The sequence below is a fragment of the Primulina eburnea genome, chromosome 12 (genome assembly GCF_022965805.1).
Source record: "Primulina eburnea isolate SZY01 chromosome 12, ASM2296580v1, whole genome shotgun sequence".
NCBI classification, from domain to species: Eukaryota; Viridiplantae; Streptophyta; class Magnoliopsida; order Lamiales; family Gesneriaceae; genus Primulina; species Primulina eburnea.
In genome coordinates this window covers 9,732,283-9,750,695 of record NC_133112.1, presented here as the reverse complement: position 1 = coordinate 9,750,695, position 18,413 = coordinate 9,732,283, and the positions used below count along the sequence as shown (strand labels likewise).

The window sequence follows — 18,413 nt, the reverse complement described above, 5'->3', positions numbered from 1 at the left end:
ATTTTTCAAATATGCAAGTCTGTGATTAAATATTTATTTTTGGGATTCTGGCCAACGATTAGTGTATTCTTTTAGATGATATCGAGTTCCTCTTAAAGGAGCAATGAAACCATTTCTTAGCATAAATCCAACATCAACAAGATAAAATTTACCTACAAAAAGTAATTGAGGATTAATAATATTTTTATGTACCATTTTTATATTTATTATTATATGTATGATGAAATACCATTTGGAACTTTTAGTTTATCTTCTCTTTCGAGTGCATCCTCGAGGACACGTCCATCACCTGTAGAACCTTCACATCCAGGTAACACATATGTAAACCTCTAGTCAAAGGTACATTCAGCCAACATATTTTGTGTCGGGAAATCTTTTCTTCCTCTATATCTTGCAACATGTTCTTTAGATACTTTAATACGGAAATGTGTTCCATCCATTGCACCAACATAATCCTATTATATGTATCAAATTAAATTATTTTTTTAATCATGTATGGCTTAAATTTTAATAAAACAATAAAAAAAATTTATATATATATTTTTACCTTGAAATATGGATAGAATCTATTATTATGAAAGATTTCATGTGAGACCTCATTTCCATCAGGTTGGATCATGAATTGATCTTGAAGAGATATGATCGCCTTCAAAATATTTTGAAATGTCGACTGATGGTTTCTCCAGATCGTAAAAATATAAATCCCATTGAGCGAGTACTTCCATTCTGCCCAACAACATACAAAATTTTTGCAAATTGTTCTTCTATCCTGCTGTGAATAGTATCTTTGAGGAATGTTTTCTCTCATAATAGTGTAACAAATTTCATAAATGTTGTTGGCCCTATACGAAGCACCCCACGAATTCTTTCATCAGTTTCAATACGATACATCAACTCCTTCCTAACTACATCTCTTTTTGAATCTTTTTCTGATATGATGCTACTTATGTAGCTTTATTTTTATGAAATAACATATTCAAGTAAGCAACACAAGCTACTATTGCTACAACTGCAATATGTGATCGTCGAGTTGATTCTTTTACTCCATCCATCTGTAAAATAATTTTTTTATACAAAATAAAAGAACTATTGAAAAAATTCAACATGTATCATAACCAGAATTAATAAAATAGTAGCACACAAAAGCATGATGTACTTTTGTTAAAAAAATATAACAAAAACAAAAAAAAATAATTACCAGTATAAAGATCAAGCACTAAAAATTAATTTTGGACATCAACTGCGCTCTATTCCATTTGTTTTAATCATAATCAAATTTCACCAGAGGTCAAGCGCATGAAGGTGATGAAATTTGTTGTCAAACTTCAAACTTTAACATGAAATTAATTATTAAATGTAAAAAAAAAGCTTTGGTAATTACTTTAATTTTTATTATATTAATCGGTAATAACACGCAAAACTTATAAAATTTAAACGAAAGCTTTCAACTTCTAAAAAAAATTAAAAGGAAAAAAATCTAACCATGTAGAAACTTTTGGTGGAGAAAGTTGAGATGTGTTGGTGAAGAATGATGAAGAAAGGAAACAAGATTTCTATATAAGTTCTCAAAAATAAATAGAGATACAAGTTTTCTCGACTATGCAAAATATTATTATACCTTAACTCAAAGTCAAAATAGATATGAGGTGCAACTTATGGGATATATGATGAATCAATTATATATAAATATGTATCTTTTTCGTAATTCACATTCAACAGAAGATACAGAGATATATATGACTCATTTGGGTCAATTGCATTGAATTTATATCATCGTGTTTTTTTTCCTGGTTTATTTGATTGCTGTGTCACACTTTTCGTCAGTGATGATAGGTGAATGAAATAGTTATAGAGTTTAAGGTATATTTCATTTCGATAAAAAAATAATTGTATGTTTTTAAAATCCAAATCCCACCAAATCTTATCAAATTTAATAAGATTTGGATATTCTCATTGAAATCCCATGAAATTCCATAAAATTTTAAACAAATCCGAATTCTTTTTTTGACTCACCTTGCCAAACAGTAAATATAGGATTTTGAAATGCAAATCCCATGAAATCCTTCCAAATCTTAGTTGCCAAACACACTATAAAGATCTTGTCCTTAACAATCCGAGTTAAAAACAATCGACAAACGCACAAATTATTAAACTTTTAATTTTTATAAAACACACAAAGTTGTGGAACAAAGACAAAACTTTGAAAAGAGATAAACTCTTCAATAAACTCAATAAAACTCCAAAAAACTCATAATGATGATGTTATAAGGATTGTGAAAACTATGTTAATTCAACGCCTAACAGAGGAGTCAGGAGTGAGGAGGTGAAACTTTTATTTCCTGCAGAGGCATTGCCTAGCAGAGGAGTCATGGGATGAGGAGGTGAAACTTTTATTATCCGAGCTGCGCGGAGCGAGCGCTCGAGGACGGGCTGGAGTGCGGGCGAGGAGATGTGATGGCGGCAGGACGAGCACGAGGGCGTGTTGGGCGAGCGGTCGAGGGCAGGCTGGCGTGAGGGCGAGGAGATGTGGTGGTGGCGGGACGAGCACGAGGGCGTGCTAAGCGAGGATGGAAGAGGGTGTGCAAGCAAGCATGCGACGCTGCTGGGCGAGGTGGGCGAGCGTGCAGGGCAGTGTGCAAGGGCGTCCGGACGAGTGTGCAACGAGAGAGAGGCTAGAATGGCGAGAGGCTTTTGCGAGGTTGTGGGCTAGGATAGGAGGAAGCACAGAGAGCGGCGGGCTAGGCGGCGGCTGTTGGGTGGAGGCGAGGACGCAGTGGGTGTGGGTAGGTGAAGCGAAGGCGGGGCGAGGGCGAGGGCGTGGGATGGCTATTCAACACGAGGGCTAGCGAAGAGGGAGGTGGTAGAGGCTAGTGGCAAGAGATGGAGGCGAGGGCGAGGGCGTGGGATGGCTATTCAACACGAGGGCTAGCGAAGAGGGAGGTGGTAGAGGCTAGTGGCAAGAGATGGAGGCGAGGACGCAGTGGGCGTGGGCAGGCAAAGCGAAGGCTGGGCGAGGGCTCGGGCGTAGGCTGGCGAGGCAGCGCGAGGGCTAGCGATTGGGTGGCTTGGCGAGAGTGGGCAAGGGGAAAGGGAAGCATAGGCAGGTGAGGCGATGGAGGGGCGAGGGCTGGCTAGCGAGATACGTGGGAGGGGAGAAGGTGAGACAAGAACGTGAGTAAAGCGAGGGCTCTAGGCATGGGTATGGAGGAGCCCAACGCAGATCCGGCCCTTCCAAAACTGGAAGATGATTTAATTTGCTTCCGAATTTTTGGAGACTAATGAGCAACATGGGAAGAATACACAACTCACATGTTGTAAACCGAGGACAACATCTTTGAACCTACGATTCAGTTCGACTTGGGAGGGGGAGACCGATGATACCCCATAAATGGGCCCCTCAAGATCAGGTCCAAACCCCCGGCCCATCCCTAGCACAGATGGAAGGCCCATGACATGCCATATATTTACCTATTAATATCAGGTTTGAGTGTCTAATTCAAACTTAACTATATTGACTTTCAGCAGCACACTTAGCTGCTCTTTCATTATATTCTCAGTCTTTGACTTGAACTTCGGAGGGGCTACGTCGGGACAACCTCTCGACCCCCTTCTAACAGTCTCCTTCGTAATTTCAGTCCTAGAGTAAATTCGAGATCTGAATTTGGACTAGTGTCACATGCTGTAACTGGACACTAAATTTTCAGTGAGTATCAAAGAAGTATTTTTTTTTATATAAAAAAATTGCTGTTTGGTTAAGATTTTATATTTGAATAAATGTTATGCCCAAATCTAAGATTTTATAAATTAAAAATATAATCATAAAAAAATCACGTTTTTTTGGTTTTATTTTTGACATAAGCTAGCGTTTTTCTAAACGTAGAAGTTCAACTACATATCTTCTTTTTAAGAATAACAACATTTTAAAAGAAAGATAATTTGTGATACAGATGCATTCGAGGAAGAATTGTGAGGATATTTTATTATTTCGCATCGACACACATACCAAATTATTTAAATCTATATTTTAAGTACAAGATCACGAGTACATGTATATATATTTATACCAACAAGAATAAAAGACCATTTTCAAATTTTGTGCATCTGTTTGGGCCTAAACTTGCATGCCTACGCAAACGCAATTGGGCCTTTATCATAGTCTTAAACGAGTGGGCTCTTCCAGAAAAGAAATCGAACATCCAGATTTTAGACTTTTAAAACCCAACTATATATATATTGATGAAGCCCACCAATGATAGAGCAAGCGTCAGTGGTAAATTCGTTAAACCAGCAATTTATCACGTCTGCCTGGCTACCTCGTCAATCGATTCTGGTAAATCGATCCACAAAATTCAAAAAAATTTCTCCGTTTGATTGGTTTTGTGTTTCCAATTTTATCTGTTTTCTATGTCGATCCAATTTTGTTTGTTTGTTTGTTTGTTTGTTTGTGTTCAATCTGGGATCAGAATCTAGGGTTCATAATAGGCTCAGAAGCTAAAATTTTTGTGTTCTAATTATTTTCATATTGGCCTCCACGTTTCTGGAAAAGTTACGGAATCATTCATCCCTAATCCCAGCGAAGTTGTTTATATTGTATCGCGTGATCTTGTCCTGCTGTAGCTGATTTATATTTCTAATGTTTTTTTAATTGGTTTATTATTTTCTAGATATAATTGGACCTGGGATTGCACTTACCACTGTCATCGTAGCCTTTAATTCTAATGCTTGTATTTGAAATATGATGTAGAAGGATGGGATTCATAATGGAATTCGCGGAGAATTTGATTATGCGTATGATGGAGGATCCGAAGGAGAGGGACAGGAAATTTAGGGAGCGTTTGTATGAAAGGAAAGACAAGTGCCAGAAAACTAAGGAAATGTGGAGCTTACCTCTGCGTCCCTATGGATTCTGGACTTTTGAGCGCCACAATGCTCAGATTTTCTGGGATTCTCAGATTAGCCAAGTTCCAGGGCGCAGGGACCCATATGACGACCTCATCCAAGAAGCTTCTTCGTCTTCCTCGACCAAATAATCTGTCAGTTTGTAAATTTGTTGCTTATGTGATTGTCATTTAGGTGGACATCAAAAAGTAGGTTGTTGATTTTGGATAGTTGGAATGTTTGTATTATTCTCATTAGTGTAAAATGGGAAACCTTACATACTGCCTGAACCTGTCCTTATAGCATCTCCATATAAAAATAAAAGCTGCATGATTTCTAATTTCAGTTGCATCATCATGTAAACATGTTGCTTATATTATTGGTGAGAATATTTTAGAACCTATTTGTTGATAGCATTAATGTCATGAATTTTGACTACTGCAATCTGTCATGTGTAAAACTTCCTACTTGTCATGTCAATTCTCACATTATTTCCAGCACGGTTATTTCAAGTGTGTGTCAAGTTTCATTGCCCTAAGAGTTGTTTCAGTTTCGATTACTCCAGCATGCCGTAAACTTCCCTCTATTCACAAAACAATACCTTCCTAGAGGAGATGGCTGTTCACATTTCCATCAAAATTACCTCTACCAACACGGCCTCCATTCTTATGTGGCGTAATGCACGCAACTCATTATAGCATTTAACAGTGTTTAAGAAAATGCAATAATGTTTTATGTGCTCATCCGAGTACATTCAAAATTCAAAGCTATATGTTGGAATATTTTATGTTCGCAATCTTGATTTTGATGATAACAAGACGTGTTATTTTGTTTCTAATGATTTACCTAAGTGCGTAGGAAGCTGGAACTGATCAGGCGTCAAACTGATCATTTATCGAGCCAAAATTGAAGCTATCGAGACTCAAACTGAAAACACCACCTGATCGACCAAATTGATTCAGTTCAACTGATATATCAAAAACAAGTTCAAATGAAGCAGCGAAATCAGTTCAGCTGACGAGCCAACTGATTTCACCAAACCAGATCAAGATCAGTTCAACTGACCAATTCAGAATATCAATTAGAATCAATCAGTTTACATAACACGACAATCTTATTCAATGAAATCCAGATGTACACACTGAAGAAAAGTTATTGTACGATCAAAGGTACAATAATGGACGTTGCAGCAAGGTTTAAAGACAATGTTTCAGCGTAGATGTCTGAAAAGTCGAAATACAAATCTCTAGGAACACATTCAAGCTGCAACAGATACAATTATTGAGTCTCACTGTACGATCAGTTTTCCGCCTATAAATAGAAGATCAGTGAAGACCGATATAGTGTTGTAGAAAAACAAGAGTGTGTGAAGATATAAAGAAGAAGGGCACACATATTGCATATTAGCTTACAAGAAACAATCAGCCCAGAGAGAACACTTCATCGTGTTATCAGCTTAGATTAGAAGCACAATTCCCTCAGTATGTGAGAACACTTTCGTGTTGAACTCGGAGATCAGTTCTCACACACACATACACCACCACTCAAACATAGTCTTGGTCATAGACAATAAACTTGTATATATAGTCTTTGACACACAGACGTTAAACAAGTGTTGACTGAAAGATGCTGTCTTCAGTATAGACTAGGAGTTCAGTTAGGCAGTGGGTAAGTCCTAAGCTGGGTAGGTTTGTATAAGGTGTTGTATAAATCAAAGTCTTCTAGTGGATCCTACCCGAGATGGTAGAAGGGTTGACGTAGGAGCAGCTGAAATCTTCGAACATCAATAAACATATCTTATGTATTTAATTGTTTAACTACCGTTTTCAAATTGATTTGATCAGTTAGAGCATCTGTCAGTTCAGTTTTCACCATAACTGAACTGATATACGTCACAACCGATACCCCATTTTTCAGTTATTCAGTTACACATTATATAAAATATATCAATGTTTCTTCACGAAGGATTATTTCGAGTGTTTTCCTCTTGATTTTATATCAAACTCGATTTAATTCATCGGTGTAAACATTCTTAGAACACGAGCTATTACAGCTCTTGGAGAATATTATGTTTGAAGTACCTCAAGGTGCCCAACACTCGATCCTTCACTATATATGAAACGTCTCTTATTTTTTAACTTTAAAATCATACTAATTTTTTTTATATATAAATCATGAAATTCGAAACTCTCATTGAAAATAACTCAACATTTAAAATCTTAAATGCATAAAAATCCACACCAAAATCATACGTCACCTTATAAAATAATCCACACTAGGCTTCAAAATAAAACATAAAATTTCTAAATAAATAATCCTCAATCTGTACGTAAAAACTTTAAAACTAAGTAAGTGCGAAAAATAAATTCCTTCGGGAGTGTATTGCCGGAGTCGATCCACTCAAGCGTTAGCGCCTCCCTCAAAATCATTCTCACCTGGAACCATCGAAACTTAGTGAGTTTAATGATTCATCACATTCTAACCATACATAACAAATAATACATATAACGGCACATACATTAAAATAATATTTTTATTTAAAACCAGCTATTATAAGTTTGTAAGCGTAAATAATCTTATATCATTAAATCGTAAAGCTTTCTATCATCGTATACTATTTTGGGTGAAGTTTGATCCTTGAAAGTGACTAGCTGTAATCATAACATCATCATGTGGTCAATTGATTAGTCTTAGCTCACCACATACCTGGGGGCGGGCCGTCAGCAACTCTTGTCATTGGGTCATGGCCACAAAAAAATACGATCATCGGGCTCCTTCTGAGACTTTCTCCCGTAAAAAGGCTCCCTCTAGGTTCTTTTCCCCCACGATATCCCCAATCATATAATATACGTCACAATTAGTTCACATTCTTCAAAATATTTTTGCTTTCCTTTTATTTATAAAATATTGTATCCTTCAAAAATCGTAAAATAACATTTCCCGAGAAAAATCGTACAACCTTTGCATATATCATAAAAATATCGTATTTTCATCATAAACATTTTAAAATATCATTTATTATGCATTATGATTTTTCGGAACACGGTTAGACCTTTCGTACTACTCGGGATGTAAAATGATCATTTTACCCCTGGACCTCGAGCTTCACTATTGATTTTTTTACTTTATTTACTCGAACCTATACCATAGCATCATATAATCTTAAATTGGGCTTCTAATATTTTTCTTAGACGTAAACTCGACCCTTTCGATTTAATAACTTAATAACTAAACTATGAAACGTTTTAAACTCAAATTAATTCCAAACTTGATATTTTCTCCCCAAACTTTAAATATAGCCTTTTCATACCTCACTCCCCTCGTGGACGAACCAACCCCTGTGGACCACGGTTCGAACCACTTCTCCTTCCTAGCCAAAACCGAACCATTTTTCTTCTCAACACCAATTGCCTCACCCAACCTCGAGCCACCACCGAGTCATCCTGGACCAGACCTTAATCATGGCGCACCAGACCCTAGCCTACCCCTCATGGACCATCAAAGACCCCTGAACCATGCCTAGCCGCACGCCGCAGCCCTTTTCTCTATATTCCAAGTCGCGGCTCCCTCCCTCATCGAGCCACCCTCATCCAAGCCCTAGCCCAGCCTACACCATGCCCCTAGCCATCTGCATGGGGCCCTTCCAAACCACCATGGACAGCCCTTAGCATTGCCGCACCCTAGTTCCCTTCATGTCGAGCCGCATGCGAGCCCTAGGTTTCCTAGAGTTTGTTTGTGGCTTCTCATCACCGAGCCAACTTCCTAGCCTTCCATGGACTCTTCCTAACGTCGAGTCACGGCCAACACAGTTCTCTGCCCAAGCCCCGATGTGGCTGCCCATTTAACCGAGCCATCATGTCCTTATAAGCCCCATGGAATAACCTAGAAAACCCTAGGTTCGACTTCCCTTAGCCTTGCATGTTTTCAGCCTACGTTCTTCCCTTATTCGAGTCTCTTTTACGACCCATAAACGTCTCTCATTGGCAGCATGTCCTTTGGATTCATATTACATATCATACATGCATAGAAATGTCGAATCTTTGAAAAAAATACGTCTAGCATTAAATAATTTTGATTTAAATATCTTTCATGCTTTGAAACATAAATCATGCATATTATGGATTGGATGATGCAAAAAGAAGGTTTAGAACTCGAATATTCGATAGTTGGCCTGAGTTGTGAAGAAGGATGAACGAGCGACGAAAAATCTTTGAACTTTTCTCTTGTAATTTTTGAATTTTAGAGCGTGTGGTATTTCGGCCACTAGGAGTCTAGGAATCCTATGTTTTGGAAAATCCTAGTGTTAAAAGTTGGGTTTTATGATTTTTGGTTTAAAAACAATTAGGCTCATCAATCCTAGTTAAATTATGCCTATTAAGGTCCAATTAAATATAAAATAAAATTTTACAGAAATCATTTTAAAAAAATAATAACTTTCGGGTATTTAAAAGTCATTCGTTTGACTAAAACTGGCTTCTCGGATACAATCGGGCTCGACTCATAAAACAATTCGGACTCGAGCATTTTTAAAAAAATTTAATCATATTTGATCATATTATTGAGCCTTGAGAACATTTATCAAAAAATATTTTCATTTTGGTCGTCCTCGGTCTTTTTTCTCCGGCTTATTCTCGAATATCCGGACAAAATCCTTAATTTCATGAAATCATGCAACTTAAACATTTAAGCATATAAATATATCATTTAAGCATTTAAAATCAACTAACTAAAATAAATAAACAATATAAATAATTTGTATGCATACGGTTTACGTGAACTGATTTTTGGATGTTAATATATAACTTTTATGAAACAAACTGAGATTGGAACTGAAGAAATGACAGACATTAATGATCCTTTTTATGAAACAAACTGAGATTGGAACTGAAGAAATGGCAGACATTAATGATCCCTGTCTGGTTTATGCTGACAGTGCCTTTTTGTGATCCAAGGATAGAGATAACAAAGTTTTACTTTTGTCAACAAATGTACAGAAAACTCAAACAAAAATCCAAGTTGTAAAATGGAGTTAGTCATCCTAGATTGGATATTTAATGATTGAAAATTGGTCTTGGTTATCTGATGTTTCTGTGTTGCTTTTCATTAAGGGGAATTTTAAGCATCTAACTTTCGTCTGGACAGATGTATTATGTTTTTTTACTGGCTATATGTTGTAGACAGCTTTGACCAAGAAAGCTCAATGTTTAAAGCTCGACAATTTTTCTGCTGTGTTATGGATACTTTGTTGCAACTGCTTTTCTATCTTATCACATTAATTGGTGTTATGAACAAAAACCGAAGTCAACAAACTATAGACGCACTATTCGGGACTAAACAAAAATTAAAACTTACCAAATACTCACAAGATCATAAGAACCAGAGAGTCGACTCAGAACATCATAAAAACAACCAAATATCACAACAGATACACGGGGCATCTCCCGGAAAATAACTACAACACAAGACTAAAACAAACTCAAGACATACATATAGACTAACTGGGAGACTCCACTGAACAGAACCAATCAATTCAACCTCAATCTCGAGCTCCACTAGCGGAACCTCGGCCTGATGCTGCAAAACTACTCGGGAGATCTACCATGATGCCCAATAGCAGCCACAACAGCCCTTTCAGAAAACAACTGAGGTTAGACATTCTGATATGAAACAGTTCAATAATAATCATAAATCATGCATAATCATATAATAAAATGTAACTTGCAATGCATGAAAGACTCAACGAATAATCGGGATCACATGAGCCAAGAAACGGTACGATACCAACTGGAATAATGCTCGAGCAACAACACAGGGTAGTTATATCGTCATGCAGCTAAACCGTCCTGTCAAGTATGCGAGGTATGCCAAGCTGTGCTGAATAACACCCCTGACTGGACCTCAATACAGCTGATACGATACAACAGGATGACACAACAAAACGAACTAGATGACACAATCACAGCGGTAACCTCAAAAGGTTGCACTAACCACGGAATTTGTTCAATCACATCTACAATCTCATGTGTGTAGGCCTATAAAGCACACTATGATCTCGAGATAAACAACAGTGCCAGATAACAATGGATATCAACAACGACTAACAAGGACGATAGGGCTCAACATGAATTTCATAACAGTATGCCCTTTGCTAAATGCCAATTATATGTCACAATAATAAACATATATCACAACGAATGTATTTAACAAATTACAACAATCAACAAATCATTATAAATACAATTAGTGCAACACAGAATGACAATTAAACATTTACCGTCGTATGTTACCGAGCTGTAACATACCTATACCAACTTGACAATCCAGTAACAACTTCATTTCAAGACTCTCGGCCTAAACAAAACTACAATAAGCCGATCATGAAACTACATTCCATACCAATGTCCGATTTGGCACAAAAGAGCATAAAATTCATATCTCGCGAAATATTAACTCAAATCAATATCCGCCAATTGGAAATGAAAGATAACTCGAATATATAACTTTTTCTAGAAGAAACCATCTTTCGAATCTCAGTAGATTAATCCCAGAATTATCAAGAACACCCTGTCACTCAACAAATTTTCGGACAAAAATCTCCTACTGAGCAGTTTCTGAAAAACCATCATAACTTGCACAATTCTTACTGGAATTAACGATTCTTATATCATTCCGAAGACAACACATAGCTTTACAACTTTCATTTGAATCATAAGTTCAGAATCCGACTACATATATGTCATAATCCCGAAATACAGTGTGTATTATACACAACACAATTTCAGAATTCGATTTTGGCACATTTTGGTAGAAAAATAATAACAAATCCGTTTCTAATAAAAAAATCGTTACTCCAGTGGCTATAAACAGCAAACTTAAACCACTACAAAGTTTGTTTAGGCCAGTTCTACAAATTCAAACTACAAAAATCGCAACAATACAAAAACTCTCACCCAAAAATCGGAAAAATTCGTGCAGAAACAGAGCACCGGAACAGCAGCTTCGATCTACCCGTATCTTTGCTCAAAATTCGCGATTTATGGCTTGAATCGAAGTTTAGGATATTAGGAAGACAACCCTTCAGACCGATCGAGATTCGATGCCGGACGGAAGAGATATGACTACTTTGCCGTGACTGCTCCTCAAGTGACGGGAATTGGGGGTTGAGGGAATGAGTTTCTTTCTTTCTTTCTTTCTTTCTTTCTTCCTTCTCTCTCTTCTTGGTAAGTTGTGTGTGTTTATGTATATGTGTATATATATATCTTGTGTATTTGGTTACTAAAATAGAACTCAAGCCCATTTATCTTGGTCTGTATTTATTTTTGCACTTGGCACGACCGACCAATGTGCCAGAGATTCGTAGTTTCATGGTTTTAGCTGGTTATTACCGGAGATTTATCGAAAATTTCTCAGAGATTGCTAGACCTATCATTCAACTTATTCAGAAAAATCAGAGATTCATTTGGTCTGATGAATGTGAGTTAAGTTTTGTCGAGTTGAAGAAGAGATTGACTTATGTACCAGTTCTTACCATTCCAAGTTGTTCTGGAGGATTCGTTGTTTGTACCGACGCATCAAATCGAGGATTAGGTTGTGTACTGATACAGCATGGCAGAGTTGTGGCCTATGGTTCTCGTCAGTTGAAACCGCGTGAGTCTAAGTATCCTGTACATGACTTTGAATTGGCTGCTATAGTTTTTGCTCTCAAGATTTGGAGACATTATTTTTTTGGGAAGCAATTTGTAATTTATTCTGATTACAAAAACTTGAAGTATTTGTTCTCTCAGTCATACCTGAATATGAGACAGAGACGTTGGATGGATCTTTTGAATAATTATGATTGTGAGATCCAGTATCATCCGGAAAAAGTGAATGTCATTACCGTGCTTTGAGTCGTAAGGTTGTTGATGTTAATTTATCCTCGATTCGTGTTTCTAAGTTATGAGAAGATGTTTGCACTTCTGGGTTGGATTTTCAAATACAAAGTAATGTTGTTTGTGTATCTCAGATTTCTGTTGAGCCATAGTTGATTCAGATTGTAAAGCCAGTTCAGAAAACTGATGATCGAGTTCTGAAATCTTTTGAGTTAGTATCTCAAGGACACCAATCTGGTTTCTCAATTCACTCCGATGATTCTCATCAGTTGAACGGTAGTTTGGTTGTCCCAGATATTCCTGAATTGCGTGCAGCCATCTTTAAAGAAGCTCATTGTACTCGATATAGTATCCACCCAGGAGGCAGGAAAATGTATCGTATTCTACGGCCACCGTTTTGGTGGAAGAATATGAAAAAGGATGTGGCTGAGTTTGTGTTTCGTTGTATGATCTGTTAGCAGAACGAACGAGACATGGAGGATTACTGCATAGTCTTGAGGTTCCTCAGTGGAACTGAGAGCACGTGGCTATAGATTTTGTCACGTATTTTCCATGTACTTCTCGCCATTTCGATGCCATTTGGGTGATTGTCGACAGATTATCTAAATCGGCACACTTTATTCTGTATGAGAGGACGTATTCGTACAAGAAGATGGATCGTCTGTATATTGAAAATATTGTGAGAATTCATGGAGTTCCAGTTGCAGTAGTCTCAGATCGTGACCCTAGATTCACATCAAAATTTTGGACTAGTTTCCAAAAAGAAATGGGTACACGACTTGCGATGAGTACTGCGTACCATCCTCAAATAGATGGTCAGACAGATCGTACGATTCAAACGCTCGAGGATATGCTTCGAGCGGTGGTTATGGATTTCAAAGATAGTTGGCAAGAAGCTTTACCGCTAGTAAAATTTTCGTATAACAACAGTTTCCAGGTGACTATTGGTATGGCTCCTTTTGAAGCTTTGTACGGCAGACGTTGTCGATCACCTCTTTGATGAGATGAATTTGGTGAGAAGCAGTTGATTGGACCTCACATTGTTCAGGCAATGCATGATAAAGTTCAGTTGATTCATCAGAGAATGAAAGCTGCCCAAGATCGGCAAGCTAGTTATGCTGACAAACGTCGTCGACCTCTAGAATTTCAAGTTGGAGATTTTGTGTTTTTGAGAATCTCTCCGTTTAGAGGTGTTATTCGTTTCGGCATGAAAGGTAAGTTGTCACCTCGTTTCATTGGTCCCTATGAGATTGTTGAACGTATTGGGACTTGTGCCTATTTGCTAGAGTTGCCACAGTCATTGTCTGGTATCCACGATGTTTTCCATGTTTCTATGTTGTGTAAGTATGAGCCTGATCGGTCTCATGTGATTCAACCCTTCGCTATCGTATACTGAGTATCCTGTTTGTAACTTGGATCGTAAAGATAAATTTTTACGCAATAAAGTTACCACTTGTTCGTGTTCAGTGGTCTAGACATGGTGTAGAAGAATTAACGTCGGAAACAGAAGAAAAGATGAGAGCATCTTATCCATATTTGTTTGATTCTTAGTAATGTATTGTTGATTTTATATCGTGTGTAAGATGTATGTGTATAAACAGAAATTTCGAGGACGAAATTTGTTTTAAAGGGTGGAGAAGTGTAAGGCCCTGTAATTAATTATCCGGTAATTTGGCATAATTATAATAATTATTGAGTTATAAATTAAAATAATTATTTGTGCCAAATAAATTCAAGAATTGTGTTAAAAATATGTATTTTAGAATATCAAAGAATTTAACGATATAAAATACATATAGAGTTTAAATAACACACGAGAACAAAAAATAAATACAGATCGGGATAAATGGGCTTGAGTTACCATTTTAGTAACCAAATAGACAATATATATATATATATATATATATATATATATATATATATATATATATATATATATATATATATATATATATATATAAACACACAACTTACCAAGAAGAGAGAAAGAAACTCATTCCCTCAACCTCCCAATTCCCGTCACTTGAGGAGCAGCTGCGGCAAAGTAGCCATATCTCCTCCGTTCGGCATTGAAATCTCGATCGGTCTGAAGGGTTGTCTTCCTAACATCCAAATCTTCTATTCAAGCCATAAATCGTGAATTTTAAGTAAGGATACGGGTAGATCGAAGCTGTTGTTCCGATGCTCTGTTTCTGCGCGAATTCTTCCTGTTTTTGGGTGAGTTTTTGTATTGCTGCGATTTTTGTAGTATGAATTTGTAGAACTGACCTAAACAAACTTTGTAGTGGTTTAAGTTTGTTGTTTATAACCATTGGAGTAATGGGTTTTTGATTAGAAACGGATTTGCTATGATTTTTCTACCAAAATGTGCCAAAATCGAATTCTGAAATTTTACTGTGATAATACCTACTATATTTTGGGATTCTGTCATATATGCAATCGGATTCTGAACTTATGATTCAAATGAAAGTTGTAAAGCTATGTGTTTTCTTCGCAATGATATAATAATCGTTAAATTCTAATAAGAATTGTGCAAGTTATGATGGTTTTTTAGAAAAGGCTTAGTAGGAGATTTCTGTCCGAAATTTTTTTGAGTGGCATGGTGTTTTTGATAATTCTGGGATTAATCTACTGAGATTCGGAAGATGGTTTCTTCTAGAAAAAGTTAGATATTCGAGTTATTTTTCATTTCTAATTGGTGGATATTGATTTGAGTTAATATTGAGCGATATACGAATTTTGTGCTCTTTTGTGCCAAATCGGACATTGGTATGAAATGTAGTTTTCATAATCGGCTTATTGTTGTTTTGTTTCGGCCAAGATTCTTGAAGTGAAGTTGTTATTGCATTGTCAAGTTGGTATAGGTATGTTACAGCTCGGTAACATACGACGGTAAAACATAAATTATGTTTAATTGTCATTCTGTGTTGCACTGATCGTATCTATGAGTTGTTGACTGTTGTAATTTGTTAAATGCCTTCGTTGTGATATATGTTTATTATTTGACATATTATTGGCATTTAGCATAGGGCATACTGTCACGACATTCACGTTAACTCATATCGTCCTTGTTAGCCGTTGTTGATATCCATTGTTATCTGGCACTGTTGTTTATCTCGGTATCATAGTGTTGCTGATAGGCCTATATACATGAGATCGTAGATGTGATTGAACAATTCCGTGGTTAGTGCAGCATTTTGAGGTGAGCGTTGGGATTGTATAATCTAGTTCGTTTTGTTGTGCCATCCTGTTGTATCGTATCAGCTGTATGGAGGTCGAGTCAAGGGTGTTATTCAGCACAGCTTGGCATACCTCGCATACTTGGCAGGGCGGTTTAGATGCATGACGATATAGCTCCCCTGTGTTGTTTCTCGAGCATTATTCCAGTTGTTATCGTACCGTTTGTTGGTTGTGATCCTGAATATTCGTTGAGCCTTTCATGAATTGCACGTTACATTTCATTATATGATTATGCATGATTTATGATTATTATTGAACTGTTTCATACCAGAATGTCTAACCTCAGTTGTTTTCTGGGGGGCTATTGTGGTTGCTATTGGGCACCATGGTAGATCTCCAGAGTCGTTTTGCAGCATCAGGCCGAGGTTCAGCCAGTGGAGCTCGAGATTGAGGTTGGATTGCTTGGTTCTGTTCAGTGGAGTCTCTCAGTTAGTCTATATGTATGTCTTGAGTTTGTTTTAGTCTTGTGTTGTAGTTTATTTTCCGGGGAGAGGCCCCGTGTATCTGTAGTGATATTTGGTTGTTTTTGTGATGTTCTGAGTCGACTCTTTGGTTCTTATGATCTGGTAAGTTTTAATTTATGTTTAGTACTGGTTAGTGTCGCTATAGGTTGTTGACTTCAGTTTTTGTTTTTATTACTCTAGTTTGAGTATATTTTGATATAAACTGTTACTTGAGTTTCGGGATGTCATACTTACGCGGAGATCATGCCGAATTTTTTCTTGACCCTGAGGTCCGTTTTAAAGTATTTGAAACTTTTTTCCGCTGCAGCTTTAAATCAAATAATTATTATTTGATAATTAATTGTCATTAGAATAAATGGGCCTCACATCTGGTACACACTTTAAGTAACGAGATATTAAATTACATCCCAGGTTGCCTTGTTATTCGGAGCCATCTATGTTTTTTATGCACTATTTTTTAATCAGGAACCAATTTTTCTGAAGGATCCTGGCTTTTGTACTTATGTGGAATTGTATACATCCTTTTGAGGATAGCGTTTTTTTAAGTAGGAACCAACTGTCCGAAGGATCCTAGCTTTTGTACTACTGTGTAACCGAACCTAACACAATATCTTTACATCTCATTCCCTAGGAAGTGGTTTCCTCGTAACCTTCAAGAAAATCTCATGGTTAGAATATTCGTTACGAAGAGAAGTTAGTTTAATAATGATATTACCAAGACGTGCATCAAACTCATTAAAAATCTAATAGTGCTTCATCTTAGCTTTTCAAAATTCTGTATTGCAATGGTCAGCTTTGTCTCCTTGGTTTGATGGTTGCCTTCACAAAGTTGGGTCAACTTCTCCTACATTTCTTGGCAGTTGTACATGTCTTTATCTTACCGAACATGTTATTGTCCAAATCTTGTAAATAATGCTCTTGCCCACTTTATCAAGGTTTGCTTTCTTCTTGTCATCAACTGTCCACTTTTAACAGTACTTCTCGACCATCCGTGGAGCACCATTAGATACTGCAACTGTTGTATTGGCTTTTAGTATCTTTTTCGGACTGTCGGTGATGACATACTATATGTCATCCTCTTGAACTATTAAGTGTGTCTGCACTTTAATTTTTCAACCATCATAATCTTCTATGAAAAACATTGTAATCCTTTTAAAATATATTTATCAGTTTTCAAGAAAAACCAACTCCAATACCACTTATTGGTATTGGATTATAGTTCAGAGGGGTTGAATAAACTCTTGTAAAATTTTTTAAACTTTATGTCGTTTTTAACAGTTTTTAAGCTGTTAAAAAATATTTTTGAACGGCTAATTTAGTTGAACTACTAAAAGGTGAGTAGGTGCATAACGGTCCGGCTTAAACTATATTTGATAATTTTTTTATAAAAAAAACGGTGAGTAAGTGTATAATGGTCTGACATAATGGTCCGGCTAATTGGCGATAAACTATATTTGATAATTTTACAAAGAAAAAAAACAGTTTGAATATGATTTGCAAGAATGTAAAATGCGTAATGAAATTACACAAATATTTTTATGGATGTTCGGAAATAGAACTTTTACGTCACATTTTCTTCCACTTATGAAAGTTTCCACTAAAACACTTTGGTTTTACAACGTCTTGTACAACTCCTTTCAGTTAAGACTTACCATTTCCTATACTGAAACTTTTAGTGATCACTTTACAAATCTGGATGTTTAAGAATCCTTTGTTCACTAGAAAACAATACAAAAACCCAACAGGTGGTTTGACAGCTTAGGTTGTTGGTGTAGATGAAATGATCCTTGATAATCTGACATAAACTGTTAAGAGTGTGCTATGTGAATATCTTAATATTGTGTGGTCGAAGATATTGAAGAATGCGGGCTTGACAATAGGTTAGTTTCTGTAAAAATGATCGGGATAATCTCTCTTTAAAAAAAATTATGGATACTTATAGTTGAAAAAAATCCAACGG

General features: G+C 36.6%; 1 protein-coding gene across 5 annotated transcripts; it reads left to right on the top strand.

Moving 5' to 3' along the window:
- Window positions 1–4,213: 4,213 nt before the first annotated feature.
- Window positions 4,214–16,459, top strand: LOC140807032 (uncharacterized). Of its 5 annotated transcripts, none has more exons than XM_073163682.1 (3): window positions 4,214–4,330; window positions 4,745–5,033; window positions 16,322–16,459. In XM_073163682.1, exon 2 carries the CDS (start codon window positions 4,749–4,751, stop codon window positions 5,028–5,030), a length of 282 nt encoding a protein of 93 aa, XP_073019783.1. In that variant the 5' UTR covers window positions 4,214–4,330; window positions 4,745–4,748; the 3' UTR covers window positions 5,031–5,033; window positions 16,322–16,459. The 5 variants fall into 5 exon arrangements, with proteins under 5 accessions (XP_073019783.1, XP_073019785.1, XP_073019784.1 ...); XM_073163684.1 differs by lacking the exon at window positions 16,322–16,459 and adding an exon at window positions 9,987–10,491; XM_073163683.1 differs by lacking the exon at window positions 16,322–16,459 and adding an exon at window positions 5,737–5,867.
- Window positions 16,460–18,413: the final 1,954 nt, after the last annotated feature.

What these genes read in the sequence shown, in the direction of transcription:
- LOC140807032 (XM_073163682.1), top strand. Translation starts at nt 4,749, where the DNA reads ATGGGATTCATAATGGAATTCGCGGAGAATTTGATTATGCGTATGATG.